The sequence below is a fragment of the Camarhynchus parvulus genome, chromosome 3 (assembly GCF_901933205.1).
Source record: "Camarhynchus parvulus chromosome 3, STF_HiC, whole genome shotgun sequence".
Classification (NCBI taxonomy): domain Eukaryota; kingdom Metazoa; phylum Chordata; class Aves; order Passeriformes; family Thraupidae; genus Camarhynchus; species Camarhynchus parvulus.
Window position 1 is genome coordinate 6,069,048 of NC_044573.1, and position 21,164 is coordinate 6,090,211.

Below are 21,164 nucleotides of genomic sequence, written 5' to 3' on the forward strand. Positions count from 1 at the left end.
GTATCTCTGGGTGTTTGGCTTGGCTGCTGCTCCAGCAGTGGAAGAGCTGTGTGTGGAGCAGGCATGCTCCCAGCTGCTGCTTTTTGTGGCTCCAGGGGCCTGCCCTGGAGGCAGGGGAGGGGGTTGCTCACGTTCCTGAGCATTCATGATTTTCCTTGCTTGCTTCTATGGCTTCAGCTGGTGCAAGTGAGCCTGCTGGCTCTGTGCTTGTGACCAGCACAGAGGAAAAGCTGACCCATGTGTCGTTCCCTGTTCTGGCATGCCAAAAATCTGCTTTTATATGAGCGTGCTCATAATGAGCTGTGCCAGGAAACACATGGCTTGCTGGAGACATGAATGGGAGGTCTGTATGGGGCCCTGTGCTCTCTGAGAGCCTTGCAGGGACAAAGAGCAGATGCTGGTGTGCTCTGCTTGCTCTGTGGCAGTCTGTGTCCTGTGGGCTGCAGAGCATGGGGAGCAGAAGATGGGATCAAGGAACGAAGTGCTTGGCTGATCCAGTGGTGGCAGAGAGGACAGGACAGGAGGCCAGGTGAGTGGTTTTACTGCCTGCTGCTCTTTGGGGCTCTCCTGCTCTGGAGAGGGCTGGCTTGCTGCTCTGGAGATGTGGCTGTTTGCAGTGAAGGCTGGGTTGGAAGGAGCCCAGGCACTGCAGGCAAGCAAAGTGCTGCTAATAGCTTCAGATGACAATTGTGCATGGGGATGAGGGAGAACAGGAGAGAGATGCCAAGCCCATTGGGCCCTAGGTTTCATGTGGGCACAGGGGCTGTGCAAGCTGTGCCTGGCTGCAGCAGGAAGAAAAGGCTGTCAGGGCAGAGTTGCAGTCCTGAGCATCAGCAGCGCTTCAGTGTCTGGAGTGTTCCTCCCTTGTAGGGAGTGCTGCCAAGGCTGCATGGGCTGAGCTGCTGCTGAGCAGTGCACACACAGCACACGAGGAGTTAAACCTGCCTGCAGGCAGTGGAGCCTTGTTCTGACAGAGGGCTTGTCAAGTCCTCTGGACCAGCAAGCTCAGGATGCTCTAGCTCAGTGATTTCATGGCCCAGCCTTTGGAAGCAAGCCAGGGCTTGAACACAGAGTTTGCTGCTCTTTGATCCAAGAGTGACTAAAAGCAAAGCCCAAGTGCTGGAGCCATTCCTGAGGACTTGGCAACTGAAGGAGTTGCTGCCTGCAGACAGTGATGTTTAAGTTGCTCCTAAAGACAAGACCTGCTTGACAATGCTTTCTGAGAATGTGATATTGAAACCTGTGAGAGGCCAGGACCCCAGGCCCTAACACCATCCCTGCTGTCCTTAGGATGGAGCACAGGTCATGGTCTTTTCTGAAGATGTGCCCATGGTTGCACTGACAGCACACTTCTGCTGTGGCCTGATGTCTTTCTCAGAGAATAGGTGATAAATCAGTCCTGAGTGTGAGCTTCTCAGTCTCTTCTGCTCTTTCTCCTTTGGGGACTGTCTTTCTTGTGGCCCATAGCTCTGCCCCTGGGCTTGCAGGGAGCCAAGCCACCCTCCAAGCTGTGGTTCTGGTTGGTTTGTTTTGCTTGGGGTTAGCAGCAGCTAAACATGCAGCTGGGGGATGCAGTGGCAGCTCTGCCTGTGTCTGCCTTGCCTTGTTACAGGTTTACAGAGCTGGGAGTGAGTGGTCATCCAAATCCTCCTTTTCCTTAGTGGCTTCTCATCAAAGAGCAACAGCCTGTATTGCTGATGGGCAATTTGTTTCTTCAGTGGTCTGAGCAGTGGCAGGGGCAGCAGTGAAGGTCACAGTGTGGGTATATGGGGTGGTCATGTGTTGAGGATGGATTCTGAGGGGGCCAGAGGCTGTCACTGCCACCTTGCTTTGCTGAGCTCTGTTATTTAGCTGGCACACCCAGAGTTGGTAGCTGAATCAAAAAGTGGTGAAAGGGTCTCTTAATCCTGGTCTGTCAGTCTGAATCTGAAAGTGCTGCAGCCTGGGGATAGATTTAGGCTACTCCTGCTGTTCACCTCAAGTTAGAGGTGGGGACTAGGGGCATCTCTGGCCAGGCCAGCTTGCTCTCTCCCAGCTGTATCCCTGGACTCTGTTCTGCAGGGAAGTGCATTGTGTGGCTGCTGCAAGGGCCCAGGGCCTTCCCTTGGTGAACTGCTGGGGTGCTGCAAAGGCCCTGCAGGTTTGGGGAGCCAGGGGGAGCAGGCTTCCCAGCCGTGCCTTCCCAGGGAGCATGGCATCTTTGCTAGCTGTGAATGGAGATGGACAGGGAGCAAATGTTTAGCAGTGTGTTACAGAGCTCTCTGTCTCCTTCAGTGCTGAGCTGGTGCTGTAAACACATTCAGCTCCTTCCTCGGGTCTGAGACCTGCACACTCCTTGTGCAGCCCCAGGAAGAGCTGGTTCCATGGTGGAGCTGGGACAGCTGTGAGCTCCTGGCTCTGGCATGGGAGCATGTGAGCTCCACTCTGCTTTGAGACGCCAAACGGATGCTGGCCAGTCATGTCCTCTGCCAGAACAGCTGGCTGGGCCAGTTTTTGCAGCTGGCTGCTTCCATCACATCTTGGTACTTCTAGGTCTTAGTTTTGTTTCTTCTAAGCCAGGTTTTCCCCCTCCATAGCTGGGGTAGGTCTGAGGCCTCCTGCTGGCAGGGAAGAAGAGGAAGAGGATAGTTCCCTTTTGTGGAGAAAGGATGGATGCAGTTTGGGTGCTCTGGGCTTTGCTGTCCTGGGCCCTGGAGAGGAGCTGAAGCTCCTCTGAACTCTGCTGTTCCAGGTGCAGAGCATTAAAGAAATTGGCTTGCACATCTGGCTGAGCTGACCCAGGGTGAATTTTGCTGAAGTGCTCCTGGAAGCAAGTCTGCAGAATAATGCTCCTGGGGCCTGGCTGGAGAATGGGGCTGGGCTACAGGCTGCAGAAGCACCAGAGTGCTGGGCTTGCTTTCCAAACCAGGAAACCTTATACTTGCACAGAGCCCTCTCCCGAATCCCATTCCCATGCTTTTAGCTCCTGGTTTGGTTGCAAGCAGCTTTGGGATTACTCATATCCTGTGGTGTCTCAGAGATTGGTAAACTCTTGGGTACGAAGTGAAATGGATCCTCTCCTTTTCCCTCTCTGTCCTTTGTCCAGAGCTCTTTTATTTCAGAGGAGCTGGTGCCCAGGAGCTGCACACTGGGCATGCCGGGGTGGGGGCAGTTTGGAGTGGTGGAAGCATGGATCTCCCACAGGGCCGGGCATGTGGAGCACTGCATTGTGCTTTCCCCAGCAGGGCTGTAGGTGAGAGGGGTGCCTGTGCACTCAGCAGGAATCTGGGGCTGTGCAGCAGCTGAAGCCTTTGTGGTTGAGGCCGCATTCCCAAGCGATGTCGTGAGGCAAGGAGACCAGGATTTTCGGATTGTTTCAAGATGTAGGCAGCCTGGCCTGGCAGGCAGGGCAGGAGATGTGCTGCCTGGTCTCCTCAGCTTGCACGGTTGCTCTGCAGCACCCAGGCGGTGTTGGGTGCTGGAGTGTGCCCGGGTGAGCCTGTGGAACTGGCACCGAGGCATTAAAGCAGTGAGTTCTAGTTAGCACTTCTGGCTCTGGAGAATAGTCCCAAAGACATTCCCAGTCCGTGCTGAGTCTGCTGCCACATCACTGCATTAATGCTGTGGCAGCCTTTGAGGGAGCGGCTACCATGGGGCTGTGTGTCCTCTACCAGAGGTGTGGAGAGTTCTTTGCTTCCTGGCAATCCCACAGGATTGAAAACTTTGCAGAGCTTCAGACAGCAGTGACTGACTTCATAGAGTTGCTCAGAAGTCTGTCCTGGATATGGCTTTGTTGATTTTATTTGTCACCCTGAAATGCTCTGCATGTGCTCAGGCTGGAGTTCAGCAATGGCCGAGTCCTGGTTGCAGCCCCAAATTTCTCCTCACAGAGAAAATCAAGGCACAATTCTTCCCAAGGATATTTCTGGGTTTTGCATTCTCTGAACCTCAGAGAAAGAAAACACAATTCTTATCATTTGCTGTGCCTGTGTTTGTGCAAAAGGAGAATGCAATATGGAGATTGTTTACCCAAAGTGATGGTGTTTTGTTTCCTTGGCCTGTCAGGGCCGAGAGTGAGTGTGTGTTGGGACTGTTGGGTGACAATCACGAGTTGTGTGCAGAGTTGAGTGCTTGGCATGTTCAGTTTTAGATGTATAGAATAATATGGTATAATAAAGTAATTAATTAGCCTTCTGATAAGATGGAGTCCTCCTCATCATTCTCTCTCCCCTCATCGGGAGTGCCTGCAAATTCAATACCTGGGGACACCCCAAGACAGAAAAGTGAATTGAGATACACTTGTTAGAAACTAGGACTGGTGATGCAGGTGTATCAGTGTCACTGTTTTTCCTGAGAAGCTGCTATTTGCCTGCCTAAAAAAATGAAATTAGTTTTGTGCAGAGGGTGCCGCTGCCTGAAGGATGCTGTGTTCCTGCACTCAGATCTTTGCCAGAAGGATGATCTCACAGCCAGGATGGGATCTGAGCCTGCTCTTCTCTCCATCCTTGTGCATCCTGCTAGTCCATGTCCCCTCCCTGCAGATGATTTGCTTTGTGGTGTGTGGGGATGGTACCCTGAGGACCTGTAGGTACCAATTGAACCTCCCTATACAATTCACTTAACCTTTATCTATCACCTCAATTGAGGGTTTTGCATTTCAATTGAGTATCCTTTGGGTAGCACCCCTCTGGGTGTTTTCAAGTGTGCTGCATTTCAACCATGTTTATCTAATCTGGCTGAAGCTTTCCTGAAAAGCTTTCTGTAGCCACAGTTGAGGCAGTTTTAGTCCAGAAACATGTGTGGAGGGTTTCTTTTTCTCCCGGCCAGGGGTGGCTGGTGTCACATGCGTGTGCAGAGGCCGGATGTTTGCCAGCACACACATTGGGAATGCTCCATGCTGGCGTGGGCTTTGCAGGACCATGGCTGGCCCAGCTGTGTTGCTGGGGGAGAGCTCTGCACTGCCTCTGTCTTGCTAAGGCTGATGTGGCATTGCTGGATCGTTTTTGAGGTGACTCTCACTAAGGGAAGCGTTTTGCTTTGTTCAGCAGCTCCCAGCAATGTGTCCCAGCCCAGATGAGCTCATGAAACCACAGCAGAAGCTGTTGGGAAGGTGTCCAGTGTGAGCTGGGGTTGCCTTTGCTCTCTTCTCTGGGGTAGCCTCCAGTGGCTGAGCCACACATGGCCATGGCTCTGCCACACAGGAGAGCTGGGAGGTCCTGCAGCTGCTGAGTGGAACAACAAATTTTCTTTACTCAGCACCAGTGGAGATTTTTGGCTTTGTACAGGTTTTACCCAAACTCTGGCATAATGGCATCCCACACAGCAATCCTCTCGTTAGGGAGCTTCCTTGAGCCTCTGTCCCAAAAGTCCAGGAGGTGGAGGGGGATGCACAGACCCTGCTGACTGCAGCCTTTTCCTGGGCCAGGGTTGTGCAGCTCTTCCAGGCAGCTCCCATCTCCCAGCACTGGGCCCTGGTGCTCTGGATTAAGTACTGTGAAAAGCTGTGGCCACCTCTGGGCTTCTGATGTCTTCCGCCCCAAAACTCAAGTAGGATTCCTCTGGACCACATCTAGCTGCTCCTGGTCTTTCCTTGGAGCCCAGATGTGATACATGGTTGGGACAATGGTTTCCAGCATGTGTAGCCAGTTCACCAGTGGCACCTTGGATGCTATTGTTGAACAAAACACAGGTTAGTGGCTCTTGCTGCACTTTTAACATTTATTTATCGCATTTTGCCTTGACACTTGCGCTCATGAGCTGTTCATCACAGGCATCTTGCTTGAGCTGAAATGGTTGTGTCCATTTCCCCAGCGTGGAAAACAACAACATGAATAATTCCTCCTGTTTCACCAGGGAGCTGGATCCCAGCGTTTCCTGACACCTGGTAAAATCCCTGCTTCCCGTGTGGGACTTGTGCCAAGCCACCATCATGTCCTCTGTCCACAGAGCCATGTCCTCCTCCCTGGCCATGGGGCATGCTGGAGCAGCAGGATGCATGTGATGAGGCAGCTGAAGCTCTCAGGTGGTCACTGCTGAGTGAAGTGCACTTGTGCTGTCAGAGATGGGCTGAAAACAGCTCTGATGCTCTTTGGTGTTACATTGGTAATGCTGATGATTTAATGCTAGAAGTGCATGTAATTTAAAATATAATCTCAATACCCTAATGGTCTGCCCCTTCAGAGAGAGGTGTCTCATCACAAACTCCAGCACTGGCATGATCAGTAGGCTGACACTCCAAGAGCAGAACAAATCCATCTCCTGCATGAGCTTTGTGTACCCTGGCACTTGGCACGTGCTTTGTCCCGTACAGGTGTGGTTTGATGGAAATATGCCTGAGGCATGTCTGGGGAAAATAACAGTCCTGGGTCCTGTAGGTTCAAACCTGAGTGGATTTGAGTGCTCTGTTCCCCTTTCCTCCTGCCCCTTTGACCCAGCAGCAGTTCTGGTGTGAGCTCAGCTCCTGATGTGCTGGAGCTTTTAGGCTATGGAGCACACGGCTGTGTTTGAGTGAGGCTGGGTGCCTTGCTGAGCGCCCTCCTTGGGACAGATCTGATGTGACACATGTTCCTGCACGTTGTATCACCTTGAGGCGTGTGTTCATCTCAGGTTCATGAGCCAGCTGTCACAGGCGGATGGATAGTTCCTACCTTTAGGGGAGTGCATGGCAGCTGCCCATGGAGGCTTCACTGGCCATGCTGACCCTTGGAGCACAGCATGTTGATGGGACTTGGCTCAGTGTGAGACTCAGGGAAACAGGACCATCAGCAGGTTCCAGAGAAATGCATGGAGCTGGCTGTTCTGCTGCAGAAGTCAGGACAGCCAAATTCAGAGTTCACAGCTCTGGGATCAGAGGAAATTCAGTTGGGAATTCAGTGACAGAAGGGTCACTTCAAAATCCAGCCCCTGCTCCTGGCTGATGTGTTTGGGACAGGTGTGAAGCCCTGTTTGAGTGCCTGTGTCAGTGCCTTGCTGCTGTGAGTGGGGGAGCACAGACCAGCCTTGCAGGAAATGTGTGCCTGACACCGGGGTGCCCATGAGCAGCATTGCCTCGGCCCCTGCACTGTGTAGCAGGCTCCAAAGGCTTTCCAGCATGGGTAGGGATCTTGTGGCTTCCTGGAATTTGATGGTCTTCAAAACATCTCTTTTGGAAAAGGATTCCTTATCCCTAGCTCTGTCTGACTGAGATGTGTTGTCAAATCATATCCCTTCACCAGGCTTTTATACAGATGCTGGGTAGGGGGATGTGGCTGAGTGTCCAGAGAGGAGCTGCCTTTCAGCTGGACTTTGATACTGCTCATGTAACTTACCCAGGCAACCACTTTCTGAAGCTGTTTCTCCTGCAGTGGTGGGAGCACACTGTTTTGACCCTGCTCTTGTTCGTCTTCATTCTAAGAAGCTCGAAATCTGCCTGGCTTGGCCCCTTTCCCTGCAGAGCATGGTGCTGGTGACAGAGTCCAAGAGCCATCCTCATGTGCTGAATTGCCTTTTGTTTGCTTCCCTTGCTTTTCCAGCTGGTAACCAGAGCAGAGTGCCTGCAGGGCTGGCTGGGGTAGCCAGCAGCCAGATCTGGAAATGTGTGAGAGGTTCCCTCAGCAGCCATGCCAGGCACTGCCCGGGAAGCACCCTGCCCGAGCTCTTGGATGGGCATTAATGTGTCAAGGTGGGCTCTTGGGGGTTTCCATCTCTGTAGAGAGATGCCTCCAGCCCCTCAGGCCACTAGCTGACACAAGGACAGCTATTGCAGTTTGTTGTTTCCGCTCCTGCTTGCGAGCGGGCTGAGTCACCAGCGCAAGTTTGTGGTGTCCCTGTTGCATCCTCTTGTGCTGTGTTCCAGCAGCTGCTGTGCTTATTCACGTAGATAATCCTTGTTCCACACCAGCGTTTCTCTGCGTGATTGCTGGGGCTGTGGAGGTGAGTCAGAGACATAGTCCTGAGGAGAGGGACTTTGAGGAAAACCTAGAAACAGTCTGTGCGTGTTTCTGATCAGGGACAATCGTGGTGCAAGGCTGGAACTTAGGTTGCATCCCAAAAAACAGGACAAGAAGCATTCAAAGAAACCTTGCAAGTGCCCAGGAGGCTGCTTGCTCTCCAGGGCTTTGGTGACTGCCTTCCTGGCTCATACATTGCAAGACATCTTTCTGTTCAGGCTGGGAGTGTGACACTCACTAGTGGGTCGTGGGAGCTCCCTCTTAATGCCCCTGTCCCCAGGGAGCAGAGGGCTCTCCTTGGCTGTGGCAAGCTCAGGCAGCCCTGTTCCAGTGATTGCTGCAGACAGGCTTAAAGCAGCTGTGCTGGCATCCAAGCACAGATCTGTTCAAACTCTGAATGAGTTTTGACAGATGTGCTTTGAGCTGTGTTTCTCCTAACATGTCTCTGGCTGTCTGGAGACCCTTGAGAACAGCACATGCTCACCTGATCCACTCTTCTCCTTCCCTTGCTCTGAACGTGCCCTCCCTTTCCTACCTTGCAGCCGTGGGCACACAGGCGAGCATTCTTTTCACCAAAGAGCCCTACTCGCAGGACGCCCTGCACGGCCGCAGCGCCATCCTCCGCTGCGAGGTCAAGGAGCCGGCGGACGTGGAGTTCCAGTGGCTGCAGGACGGAATTCCCGTCCAGGACACGGAGCAGCGCTTCAAGGAGGGCAGCAACCTCCAGTTTGCCGCCGTGGACCGGCACCGGGACGCCGGGCTCTTCCAGTGCCTGGCGAGGAACGTGCTCACCGGGGAGGAGGCGCGCACGGCCAACGCCTCCTTCAACATCAAGTGTGAGTGTGGGGCTGCCCATGGTGCACGGGGAAAAGCATTCTCTTGGGAGGGCCCAAGGCTGGAAATAGTTTTGCCAGGCTGTCTGCTAATGCTTGTGTGGGTCAGACAGGGACTGGACAGCTTGGGCTGCTCAAGTAGCATTCCTCTCCAGCTGCCATGTCCATCCTGCCCTGTAGTCCTCTTGTGTCTTCTGGTGTCCCTGAGGGTGTCAGAGATGCTTTCTCCTGTCCCCTTTCCTGTTTGTGCATATGAAACTGGGACATTTGCGGCAAGTATGTTCTTTCAGAACTCACCTTAACCCTCAAAGAACAGCTACATAGGGCAGAGTGGGATCTCTGCAGTGTGGGTGTCTCTTTACTCCACACTGGCTTGAGGGCATGTGTATCTCTAAGCATGCTTGTGCCCTTGCTGCCTCCTCTTCTTATCAGCGAGTCACCACTAACCAGCACCTGGGCTCTGTAGGTTTGGAGAGCCAGCTGTGTTGGTATTCTTTGATCCCACAGGGATTGAGACAGGCAGCGTGGTTCTGAAGCAGCCGGCCAGCGTAGCTGAGATCCAGCCCTCCTCCACAGTTGTGCTGCGGTGTCACATCGATGGCCACCCACGGTAAGGGTTGCCTCCTGAGGAGTGGACCCTGCCAGGGGCCCCTGCACCTTGGCTGTGTGGTCTCTCTTTCTCTCTCTCTATCCCCTTCCCTCTTCCCCGCCACCTTTTTTCTTTCTGCTCCTCCCCCACCTCCCCTCCTCTCTCCCGCAAGAATTCAGTAGAGTCAGGGAAGGCCAAAGGCAGGATTGAGCCTGTGCCGCGCGCCGCGGGAGAAGGCAAACGGCTTCCCCAGAGCCGCCTAGCGAGGAGCACAGTAAGGATGGGCTGGCACAGCCCAGCTGCTGAGCTGCTTGGTGTGCTGCAGTCACTCTCCGTCGCTTCCCAGTCGTGTCCCGTCCACCTTGGCTGCATGTCTCATGGCTTCGTGTCTGTGTCGGGGCCGGCAGCGGGCACGGAGAGCCAGGGCACTGGGCCATCTCTGGGCTGTCTCCTCCGCACACGCGCTCCCGGGGCAGCCCTGACGGCGCCGTGCCCGTGCTCACCCGCCCGCCCCTGTCTTGCAGCCCCATGTGGCAGTGGTTCCGGGACGGTGTCCCCCTCCCGGAGAGCCACAGCTCCTACTCTGTCAGCAACAAGGAGCGGACGCTGACCCTGCCGAGCGCCAACCCCGATGACAACGGGCTCTACTACTGCTGCGCCCGCAGCGCCGTCGGCTCCGTCTGCAGCCACGACAACTTCACGCTCAATGTCATCGGTGAGTTGTGTCCCAGCTGTCACACTGCCCTGCCCGCAGCCTGCTCTGCTGCTAGTGTGGCTTTCCTCTGTGCAAAGCTTCTGGGCAGAGACAGACCCAACAAATCCTGGCCAGGTGTCAAAGACATGTTTTACCTTAGGATTTTTTCTCCTGAGAAGCCTCAGGAACAAAGTGTAAACAACCATCCTCTGCTGCTGTAGAATGCAACAGGTGGATCTGTGATTGGTCTCATGTAATTGTTTCTAATTAATGGCCAGTCACAGTCCAGCTGTCCAGACTGTCTCAGTCAGTCACAAGCCTTTGTTATCGTTCTTCTTCTGTTCTTAGCTAGCCTTCTGATAAAATCCTTTCTTCTATTCTTTTAGTATAGTTTTAATATAATATATATCAAGCCTTCTGAAACATAAAGTCAACATTCTTGTCTCTTCCCTCATCCTAAAACCCCTCCGAACACCACCACAGCCAGGCTGGAGCCCAGCCCTGTCTCTGTGTGTTAATTTGCCCCTCTGTCTTTCTGGAGCAGATTTATGCTGTCTTCTTTTGTAATGGAGCACCCTGGAGGCTGTAGGTGCTTCTCATTTTGCTGGTGTCATTGCCATGTGGCTAAATGCCCTGTTGGCCTTTGGAGGAAAGCCCTAAGGAGGGCAAGAATTGCTGACATTAGCAGAGTATTTGGAACTGGACAGGGGAATTTTGCTGTCCAGTGTCAGCTTTGATCTGTTCACTAGGAACCAGGGTGCTCAGGGCCATGCTGGAAACAGAAGGGGTTTTCCCCTTCTGAGCAGCTCCTGGGCTCTGAGTCCCTAACTCCAGCTGTGCCAGCACATTTGCCTCCTTTGGGCTTGCAGGGCACACCCAGCTCTTCTTTGAGCTTTTCCCAGAGCACTGGTGCGGGGACACCACAGGCCCCTCTGTCCCTCTCACCCTCCTGTGGTCTCTGCCATTGCAGATGAGAGCTTTCCTCAGGCAGTGATCGTCCCTCAGGACCTCATCGTGACCAAGAACGAAGAGGCCATGTTTGACTGCCAGTTTGCAGCCGTGCCCCCTCCCACGCAGGAGTGGCTCTTTGAAGACAACCCTGTCACCAACAGATCCAAGTAACAGGGACCCCAGTGATGGGGGCAGGGCTGGGAGGAGTGGGGCACTGTGTTCCAGAAGGGAGAGTTCAAACCCTGCCTGTACCTGAGGGCAAGCACACAACATCAGAGTGGTTATGGGCAATGGTTTCTCAGTTTGACTGGCTTGGGTTTAGCAGGGACTTGGTCCTTGTGCATGGCATTTACCTGAACAGGACTCAGGGAGCCGTTTGTCCTCACACAAATCTGTGGGGCTGTCAGTTCTAGATGCCCATGCGTGATGGCCCCACAGTCAGGGATGTCTCTCAGCCCCAGATGTGGTGATTCTATGGAGGCAGGGAAGCTCAAGCTCCACACACCCACTTGGGGCAATTCACAGTCAGGGATGTGTCCTAGTACTAGATACCAACACATGGTGATCCTCAGACTTGGGAACGCCTCCCAACCCCCAACATGTGCACAGCAATCACTGGGCCCATGGCTCTCTGCACTTCCACATCCATGTGCATGATGATCCCCAGAGCCAGGAGTGTTTCTAAGCCCCAGACAGCCTAAGCATGGGGCAGTCTGCAGGGCAGGGCAGTGATCCCGGAGCTGGGATGTCTCTTCCAGACTCTGGGAAGCAAGCAGTGCCATCTGGGTGCTGGCAGCCCCCGGGCGCCACCTTGTGTCCCCTGCCCCTCCTCCTGGCTCTGTGTGCTCCCAGAACTGGCTCCTGCTTGCTGATGCATTTTTTGGTGGGAACCAGCTCTTCACCAAGAAAAAAAAACTTCTGCGAGCTCATTTCCTCCATGAAGAATATATCCCAACCATCTTGTTTACATGTGGTGGGAAGCTTTGGCGTGGCCCTTCCTGGTTTCACGGGCTCATGCAGGACATCTCAGCTCTGTAGCTGTGGCCCATGTCCTGCAGATGCCCACTGAGCCCTTGCTCTCCCCACGTGCCCAGGACCACCGTGTTTGCCAATGGCTCCCTGCTGATCACCCAGGTGAGGGCTCGCAGCACCGGTGTCTACAAGTGCGTTGGCCACGGGCAGAGGGGGAAAACTCTCGTGCTGAAGGCAACTCTGCGGCTGGCAGGTGAGGTCTGGGGCTGCTGACAGGGTGGGCAGCGGGTCCCCAGAGCTCCAGTGTCACCCTGGGGCTATGTGACAATATAGCAGTGGGTCAGTACATGCAATGGTTCGTCCTTGCTGTCTGGATGAGGGGAGCAAACAGTTTGTGTGCTCTCACCTTTAAATGGTGCCTCCCCTGTGAATGATGGTGTTGGTGGGTTGGCTACATCTTCTTGCCCTCTTTGAGCCCTGTGGTCTCTTGTTCCTCTCAGAGATTGAAGACATGGTGCCCTTCTCCCCGAAGGTGTTGACAGCAAACCAGGGGCACCGCGTGTCCTGCACTGCCCCACAGGGCATACCCACACCCCAGGTCTGGTGGGAGAGAAACCAGGAACGAGTTCCCACTGCTGGCAGGGTGTACCAAGAGGCAGAGCAGCTCATTTTCACCAGTATCACTGAGATGGATGCAGGGATCTACACCTGCCATGCTGCCAACAAGGCTGGAGAGAAGAAACAGGAGCTGAGCGTCACTGTGGCTAGTAGGAAACTTTCTGAAAAGGGTGGGAGCAGAAGAGGGGCTGGGTAGGGGGTTAGGATGAGCTGGGCAGCGTGGCTCATTACCTCACTGATACAGAGAGGCACCTCTCATGGATGAGCTGCGGGTGTGTTTGCACTGCTGCTGGCCAGAGGCGTACTGACCCCTCTGTGTAACCCCTTGCCTTTGTGCCCAGCGGTACCCAAATGGGTGGAGATGCCCAAGGACAGCCAGCTGGAGGAGAGCAAGCCAGGATACCTGCACTGCCTCAGCAAGGCCTCCCTGAAGCCCACCGTCACCTGGTACCGCAATGGCGTCTCCATTTCTGAGGTGAGGCCACAAGGCAAGCCCCTGCCCCTCCTGGGCATTCCTGCTGGGCACCTGCTCTGCTGCTGCTGTTTCTCACCTTGTTCCTGGGCCCAGCTTCCCTGTTACCCCCACTTTGGCCTTATTCCTGGCACTAGCTCCATCCTCCTGATGTGTGGGTGCACGGTTGGCTGGCAGTCAGCCCTGTGCTTTTGGGGCAGGGCAAAGAAAACGGTCCCCTCAGCTGGTCTCAGTTCTCCGTGTGGGTCTCAGCAGGGCTGTGTTTATCTGAAGCACGGTGCGGCACGTGGAGTGTCAGCAGTGCCACAAGGCAGGGCTGACCCTAGGGCTGGTGACAGCGTCACTTGTGCCCCGCTCCTTCCCCCGCTCTGGGCAGGACTCGCGGTTTGAGATCTCGGAGAACGGGACGCTGCGCATCAACAACGTGGAGGTGTACGACGGCACCATGTACAAGTGTGTCAGCAGCACCCCGGCGGGCAGCATCGAGGGATACGCGCGGGTGCACGTGCTGGGTAGGCTGGCAGCCCCTCACGTCCCTCCCTGGCGGCTGCAGGGGTGACACCTCCAGCTCCAGGGAGCCTGAACGTCGCCTCTGTCTGTTGCAGAGAAGCTGAAGTTCACCCCGCCACCTCAGCCCCTGCAGTGCATGGAGTTTGATAAGGAGGTCACAGTGTCCTGCTCGGCCACGGGCCGGGAAAACCCACCATCCAGTGGACTAAGACAGGTCAGGGGGATTTGGTTGTGGTGTGCCTGCTTCTGACCTCAGGCCACGGGAGCTTTACCTTGCCCCACCTCCAGCGTGGGTGAAGCAGCACTGTGCTGCTGCATGACTGCTGCATCCGTGCTCTCGTGTCCTGCAGATGGGAGCAGCCTGCCATCCCACGTCAGCCACAATGCTGGCATCCTGTCCTTCCACAAGGTGAGCAGGAGCGACTCAGGGAACTACACGTGCATCGCCTCCAACAGGCCGCAGGGCGAGATCCGCGCCACCGTGCAGCTCGTGGTAGCAGGTGAGGGCCCTGTGGCAGGCAGGGGTGTTTCCTGCTGGGCTGGCTTGGCCTGGGTGGCAGAGAAAGCAGTGTCTGGCTTGGTCCTGAGCTGTGTCTCACAGTTTGTCAGGGCTTTGCATGCAGCCTGGGAGGGCACGTGCCACCGTGCTGGCCCTGCTCCCTGCTGGGAGCTTAGCACCATTCCCAGGAGCTGACAGAGTTCATTTTGGCCTCTCTGCCTTCAGTTTACGTCACCTTCAAGCTGGAGCCAGAGCCCACAACGGTGTACCCGGGCCACACAGCCATGTTCCAGTGCCAGGCAGAGGGGGACCCCGTACCGCACATCCAGTGGAAAGGGAAGGACAAGATTTTGGATCCTGGCAAGCTCTTGCCCAGGTACACAGCCTCCATTCCAAACTGACACGTGGCGCAGCAGACATTCCCAAGTATCCCTCATCACTGCCCAGTATGAGGGTGCCAGTGGTGCAATCCTGGGTTCGTAGCTCGGTGGGCACGTAGTTGACTCCACGTGCCAAGACTCTGCTGGCCCCAGGGTTTCCCTTTCTGCCACAGCCTGCCAAGCTGTGATTGAGCTGCAGTCATCTGTTCTTAAGTGTTGCATAGCCTGAGATGGAAGCTGATGGCACTGGAGACGTGGGGCTCAGGCATTCTGGGGATGTGGGGCTGCAGGTGCCCCAGGCCTGCTTCTGCCCTTTGGTGTTTGCAAAGAGCTCTGTGTGTGTGGTTGGCAGGATTCAGATCATGCCCAATGGCTCCTTGGTGATTTACGACGTCACCTCCGAGGACTCTGGAAAATACACCTGCATCGCTGGCAACAGCTGCAACATCAAGCACCGGGAGGCATTCCTCTATGTTGTAGGTAAGGAAGGTGCCCAGGGTTGGGACATGACCTCCTGGAATCCCTGGCAGTTCTAGGCCCTGCTTCTGGCTCTGGTAGTGCCTGCCAGGTAGTCCCAGCAGCATCCCCACTGGAATGCAGCAGAGTGTGCTGTGGGATGTGCATGGTATGGTGTGGTTGGGTGAGGAGGTGGCCACAGCAGTGGGTAGGGGGCTGGGGGCTTTTCACATCCCTCCAGCACATTCCTGAGCAGGATTTGGGAAATCCTTCCACACCCCCACGTGTTGGATGCTCTCTGCCCCACAGACAAGCCAGCAGCAGAAGAGGATGAGGGACCTGCCAGCCACACACCCTACAAGATGATCCAGACCATTGGGCTCTCAGTGGGGGCAGCTGTTGCCTACATTATTATTGTGCTGGGGCTGATGTTCTACTGTAAGAAGAGGAGAAAAGCCAAGAGGCTGAAGAAGCACCCAGAGGGCGAGGAGCCTGAGATGGAGTGTCTGAACGGTGAGGCCGGTACGCCTGAGGGTCAGAACTTCACCACAGCCCCCTGTCCCTGTGCTGCAGAGCCTGAGGGGCAGGGAGCTCCCAGGGGATAGGAGGACTCCTAACCCATGGTCTCTCACTCTGTGGTTTTTGCCTGATGGCAGAGACCTGCTGCCAGGTGAGAAATGGGCAAGTCAGTGTGAAACCTGAATCCCAGCCTCACCTTGTGCCATCTCTGCCTGCTGACTTGTGTCTCACTCCTGCATCCCAGCACCTGCATGTGGGATCATGTGTCCCAGGGGAGGGAAGGTTCCCTGGTGCAGTGTAATGAAATAGCAGTATTCTGCTGGCCTCTTCAAATCAGACTTCAGCAGCTCCTGGTGCTGAAGGGAAGATGTGTCACTGAACTCCCTCTGTTATCTCCTGTGAGGACTTGTAAGTGCTGGGGTGCAGTTGAGCTTGCTGTCCCTAATTCCCTGGATCTCCCCATTCATATTTCCCATAAATGCAGATGTTCCCAATTCTCCAGCACACAGCCACATCCTGACCACATGCAATTTGCTGTGAGGGCCTGGCAAAACATAACTGCTAGGTTTGCCTCCTGGTTTTCTCCTTGCATTGGCACTTTGAGCAGAGCCAAACCTCCAGAGAAGTCTGGCTGTGGGGAACCTCCTAGGAGCAGGGATGCAGGAGCATCTCAGCAGCTTTGTGCTCTGCATCTGCCACCACTGTGAGATCTTTCAGTGGAGAAGTCACAGGCAGCTCACTTGTGCCAGCAGGCTCTGACCAGCATCCCCTTCCTGGGAAAGAATTCCTTTCAATTGTTTCTGAGGTGGTCTCAGATTTTTATCTTGGCCTGTCTTTATTATATTTATTTTCTGCTAGAGTTTGCCCCTTCTTATTCCCTTCATTTGGAACCAGGTTAGCTGCCAGGTGCATCCTCATTCTTACAAGCAGATCCATCTTCCCAGATGTCTACATTCCTTTTTGGTCCTTCCACAGCCTCTCTGGAGAAGTGGTTTGTGTTTGCTGTCAGCTCTAGTGGAGTTACTCCATTTGGCACAGTTTTCAAAGATGTGGCTCTTTGTCTCTTTTTGATGTGGTCCCTTGTTAGCTGGGTGACACAAAGTATTTCAGCACCTGCCTGAGTACCTACAGGTACTCCCTGGCTGACCACCAGCTGACTTTTCCAGTGCTCTCAGGATCCAGACAGATTTAATCTCTCCATGGACTTGCAGTGGATCTTTGCTATGGATTTCCTGTGGATCAGTGCACTCCTGACCATCCAGTTACTTTTCAAGGTCACGTCCTTGCTGTGCCACATCCTCTGTAAGGAGAGCTTGCTCTCAGTATCCATGGCTGACTCTGCTGCTTTTTTGTTGTTGTTGTTGAATACAGACATAGCATTTGGGGAGGCTCATGGCTGTGGGGACTGATTTCTGTGCTAGTGTCTCCAGGGCAGCATGGCTGTGTCTGTTTCTCCAGGAGATGCTCCTGTGTCTGTTGCAGGCAGGTGGGCAAAGCAGGCAGCTTCCTCACACTTGGTTCCTCTCTGGACTGCTGGATACATGAAGCCTCCTGTCCTTTTGTTACCAAGTGCCTTGCCCAGGCTCTGTGAAACATGAACATGTGTGTTCTCAAAAGTGGCTCTTGTTGCTGCCTGCTGCTGCTGTCTCTCAGTGGCAGCACACTCATCATTCTGCAGCCTTCTGGATTTTTTTGGCACAGTTGCAGTGGTCGTCTTGTGTTATCCTCTTGGCTTCAAGCTTGTGGTCTTGAGACACGATTAGTCATGAGTGCAGACAGCAGAGGGTCAGACAGTCCTGCTGATAATGAGTGTAAAAACAGGGAGAGTGCGAGGAGCATCAGCCTTGATTTATAGGGTAAGTGGTGTTTTTTTGTTTTTATCTTTGCAAATCTTACTCTACCACGTGAGAGCAGACAGATGTCAGTAGCCATGGCTCTTAACTCATCTCAGTGTTCACAGCTCCAGTCCTACCTGTGACAAAGCCGTGGTCCCTGTCACAGTGGCCAGGCCTGCTCAGGATGTGCTGGTACCTGCCTTGCACACGTGCATTGCAAGCAGGCATGTTCACACACTGTGTGATGCAACAGCCTGTGATGGAAACTACAGGCAGCGGGACTCTGTTGGATTTACCTCGTGCTGGGTTGTCTTAATTTTGTTTAAAATTTCCTATTTTGTGGCTGTTTGCCTAGTGCTTATTCCAGGAGCAGCTGAAATGGAATAGTGATGCTGGAGGGGTGTGAGTGACCCTAGCTCAGGGCTGTTCTCTGCTTTAAATTCCAACTCCTGCCTTCATCTTATGGAAAGTACCACTTCCTAGTAACCAGGTCTGATCCAAGCAGTAAATACATTCAAAATCAAGGTTTGCCATCTATGCAGTCATTTCTCTACAAGCTGCCTATAAAATGCAGGGTTTTCTATTTTCTCAAGGCAATCGTGCTTTGTCCTGTTCTCTGGCTTGTGTTTGTGCTAGGGAAATTTCTAGTGAAGTTCCTGTGCAGAAAGCTTGCTGTAGCTGATTGCAAGGACAGTGCTTCCTAGCACTGCTTTAACCCAGCCAGTTAAAATCCAGGCTGGTCTGGTCTTACAGGTTCAGCACTTCCAAGGACATTCCCAAGGCTTGCTGGGAAGTGAGTAGGGAGCAGGGACATCAGACTGCAGCAGCTGGTGTCAGATAGACTTGAGAGTCTCTTGGATATCAAGAGACTGTGGCTATAGTGAGCAGTGTCCATCTGCTCCACCTCTGCCTCGCCCATCCCATCTCCTGCTGCTGTCCTGCAGGCTTTTGTCAATGGTAGTTTGGATGTAGCCACTGCTTGGGGATGACTGAGTGGGATGGACAAGGCCAGATGGGGCTGGCTGGCTCTGGGACCAAAGCCATTGCTCAGCATCTGATTACAAGGGTGGCTGCTGGGCTGCCAGAGATGGGGCAAAAACTGAGGCCAGGCCACTCTGCTGCCTGGGGCTGGAGTGCTCGGGGTGTCGGAGCCCCAGGAGGGGCTGAGCTTTCACTGTGTGGCCTGGGAGGATGCTGAAGCTGCCTGTGCTTCCCTGGCAGGCGGTGCTTTGCTGCAGAACGGGCAGATGACAGCAGAGATTCAGGAAGAAGTGGCCTTGACCAGCCTGGGCAGCAGCTCTGGAGCCAGCAAGCGCCACAGCGCTACGGACAAGATGCACTTTCCACGTTCCAACCTGCAGACAATCACAACCCTGGGTATGCTGGGCTACCCTGGCCGTGTCCCCACTCCAGCAGGAAACCTGTGGCTGAAACCCCAGCATGTCCCTGCCAGAAACCAGGATGTGCTGGGTGCAGAGGGCCCTGCAGCCCCTGGAATGTCGGGCACACCTGCTGTCCTAATGCACGCCGCCTTCCCCTGTGCTTCCCCACACTTGCAGGCAGGGGGGAGTTTGGTGAAGTGTTCCTGGCCAAGGCCAAAGGTGCAGAAGATGGTGAGGGCGAGGCGCTGGTGCTGGTGAAGAGCCTGCAGACGAGGGATGAGCAGCTGCAGCTGGATTTCCGGCGGGAGGCAGAGATGTTTGGGAAGCTGAACCACGCCAATCGTGGTGCGGCTGCTGGGGCTGTGCCGCGAGGCTGAGCCTCACTACATGGTCCTGGAGTACGTGGACCTGGTAAGGGCCCTGCCAGCAGGGAAGCAGGGATGTGACAGCGGTGGGAGAGGGGCCTGCAAGTGTGGCAATGGGCTGGCAGCACAGGGCAGTCGAGGTGTAAGGAGACCAGGCTGAGCTTAGTGCTGTTCCCAGCCTCTGGAGGAGTCTCCTGCAAGACCTAGAGGTGACTTTGTTCTCTGCAATCTCCTGATTTCTGGTTTATCTTCTAGACTGAGCCATACAAGCTAAGTTGTGGGACTCCGTGCTGCAGAATGGCCAAGGGCTGTGCGGAGTCTGGAGTTTGTAGGAGAGAAATAAATTTGGGGCATGAAAAAACTGGAGATTTCAGGCCTGCTTGCCCTAATCTTAGCCAGTTGAGGCCCAGAAACAAGATACTGGCTTGCCCTACAAGGCAGGGACCAGGAGAACAGGCAGGAACCATGGATCAGGAGATGAGGATCTGTGGGCCTGCCTTATCCAGGCACTACAGGGACCAGTGAACCTTGTCAGTATGTAGAGATGCTGACTCTGAATTGCTGTCTGTCTCCAGGGGGACCTGAAGCAGTTTCTGAGAATCTCCAAGAGCAAAGATGAGTCTCTGAAGCCACAGCCACTCACTACCAAGCACAAGGTGACCGTGCAGCTCTGGAAGTGCTCTGGGGCTGGGGAGCCTAAGGAGGGCAGCCAGTGCTGACAGCTCTCTGGGGTCAGGTGTCTCTCTGCACACAGGTGGCCCTGGGCATGGAGCACCTCTCCAACGGCAGGTTCGTGCACCGGGATTTGGCAGCCAGGAATTGCCTGGTCAGCGCCCAGCGCCAGGTCAAGGTCTCCTCCCTGAGCCTCAGCAAGGACGTGTACAACAGGTCAGGGAGCCTGGCAGGGGAATGGGAGGGGATGAAATGGCACCAAGTCTCACTGCCTGCCTGTCCTGCCCGCAGCGAGTACTACCACTTCCGCCAGGCCTGGATCCCGCTGCGCTGGATGCCACCTGAGGCCGTGCTGGAAGATGAGTTCTCCACTAAGTCGGATGTGTGGTCTTTTGGGGTGCTCATGTGGGAGGTCTTCACGCATGGGGAGATGCCCTACACTCCACTGGCAGATGATGAGGTGCTGGCAGGTATGTGGAGCACCTTGTGCTGTCCCTGGGATTGTAGGGCACAACACAAGGTGCTTTACTTGTGGTAAAGGGGACCAGATCGGGCTGTATGATGACAGTGCTGGTCTGGCTGGGGAGGCTGTCCCAGCCTTGCATGGAGAACTGCTGCTCTCCTTGCATCCCCCAGGGAGGATCACACCCCTTGCCAATGTTTCCTCTCATGCCAGGTCTCCAGTCAGGAAAGACGAAGCTCCCGGCCCCCGAGGGCTGCCCGTCCCGCCTGGCCAAGCTGATGCAGCGCTGCTGGGCCCCCAGCCCCAAGGACCGGCCCTCCTTCAGCGAGCTTGCCACCACCCTTGGGGACAGCCCAGCCGACAGCAAAGCCTGAGCGCCCCAGCCCTTGCTGGTGAAGGATGTGGCAGGGTGGACAGGGGTCTGTCCGTGCCCGGGGAGCCCCTGGCACTCCCACAGCCCCTTGCTGACCCCGATGCGCCAGCGAGCAGCTCAGCATCAGCAGCTGCTGGACTCAAAGCACAAGCCAGTGTACCCCAGCCCCACCCCCCTCCCCAGTGGGTCCCAAAAGACAGCCCTTGCTGCCTCCTGCCCCCTGCCTGCTCAGCCCGGTGCCCTCAGGCTGCTGGTGTGGATGGAGCAGCCGCCCCTCCCACGGCAGAGCTCGGGCGTCCCTGCTCACCACATCCACCTCTGCTGGCCTGGCCCGGCCTCTGTCCGTCCGTCCGTCTGTGCTAGGCATGCCTGCCTTCCCCTTCCCCATGGGGACAGGCCAGCCAACAGGAGCACAAAGTGCCTGGCATATGAAGGAGCTCACTACCTTTCCCAGTTACCCTGTGCCTTTTTTTGTACTTATGACTCTGGGCAGAGCCCCCTGTTCTCCCTCTTCCAGAGCGCTGACTCCTCCCTACCATAGTATTTCTGTTACTGGAATGCAGCCTAGAGTTGGGTTAGTTTGTTTGCTTGAGTGGAGGGTACTGCAGCCAAGAAGGGTTGGGTTTTGTTGGGTTTTTACGTGCTGCTCTCAATAAAGAAGGCGCTTTTTTTTT

General features: G+C 54.9%; 1 protein-coding gene across 1 annotated transcript; it reads left to right on the plus strand.

The window, feature by feature from the left end:
- The first annotated feature begins 300 nt into the window (after window positions 1–300).
- On the plus strand, window positions 301–21,164 carry PTK7 (protein tyrosine kinase 7 (inactive)). Its single transcript, XM_030944288.1, is given in 22 exon segments — window positions 301–529; window positions 8,450–8,743; window positions 9,248–9,350; window positions 9,854–10,044; window positions 10,994–11,141; window positions 12,069–12,199; window positions 12,447–12,713; window positions 12,906–13,039; window positions 13,413–13,548; window positions 13,642–13,728; window positions 13,731–13,760; window positions 13,897–14,046; window positions 14,271–14,421; window positions 14,778–14,905; window positions 15,191–15,394; window positions 18,457–18,612; window positions 18,795–18,958; window positions 18,960–19,028; window positions 19,558–19,638; window positions 19,719–19,870; window positions 19,946–20,124; window positions 20,331–21,164. Coding segments are annotated over 22 exon segments (3,309 nt in total). The 5' UTR covers window positions 301–336; the 3' UTR covers window positions 20,492–21,164.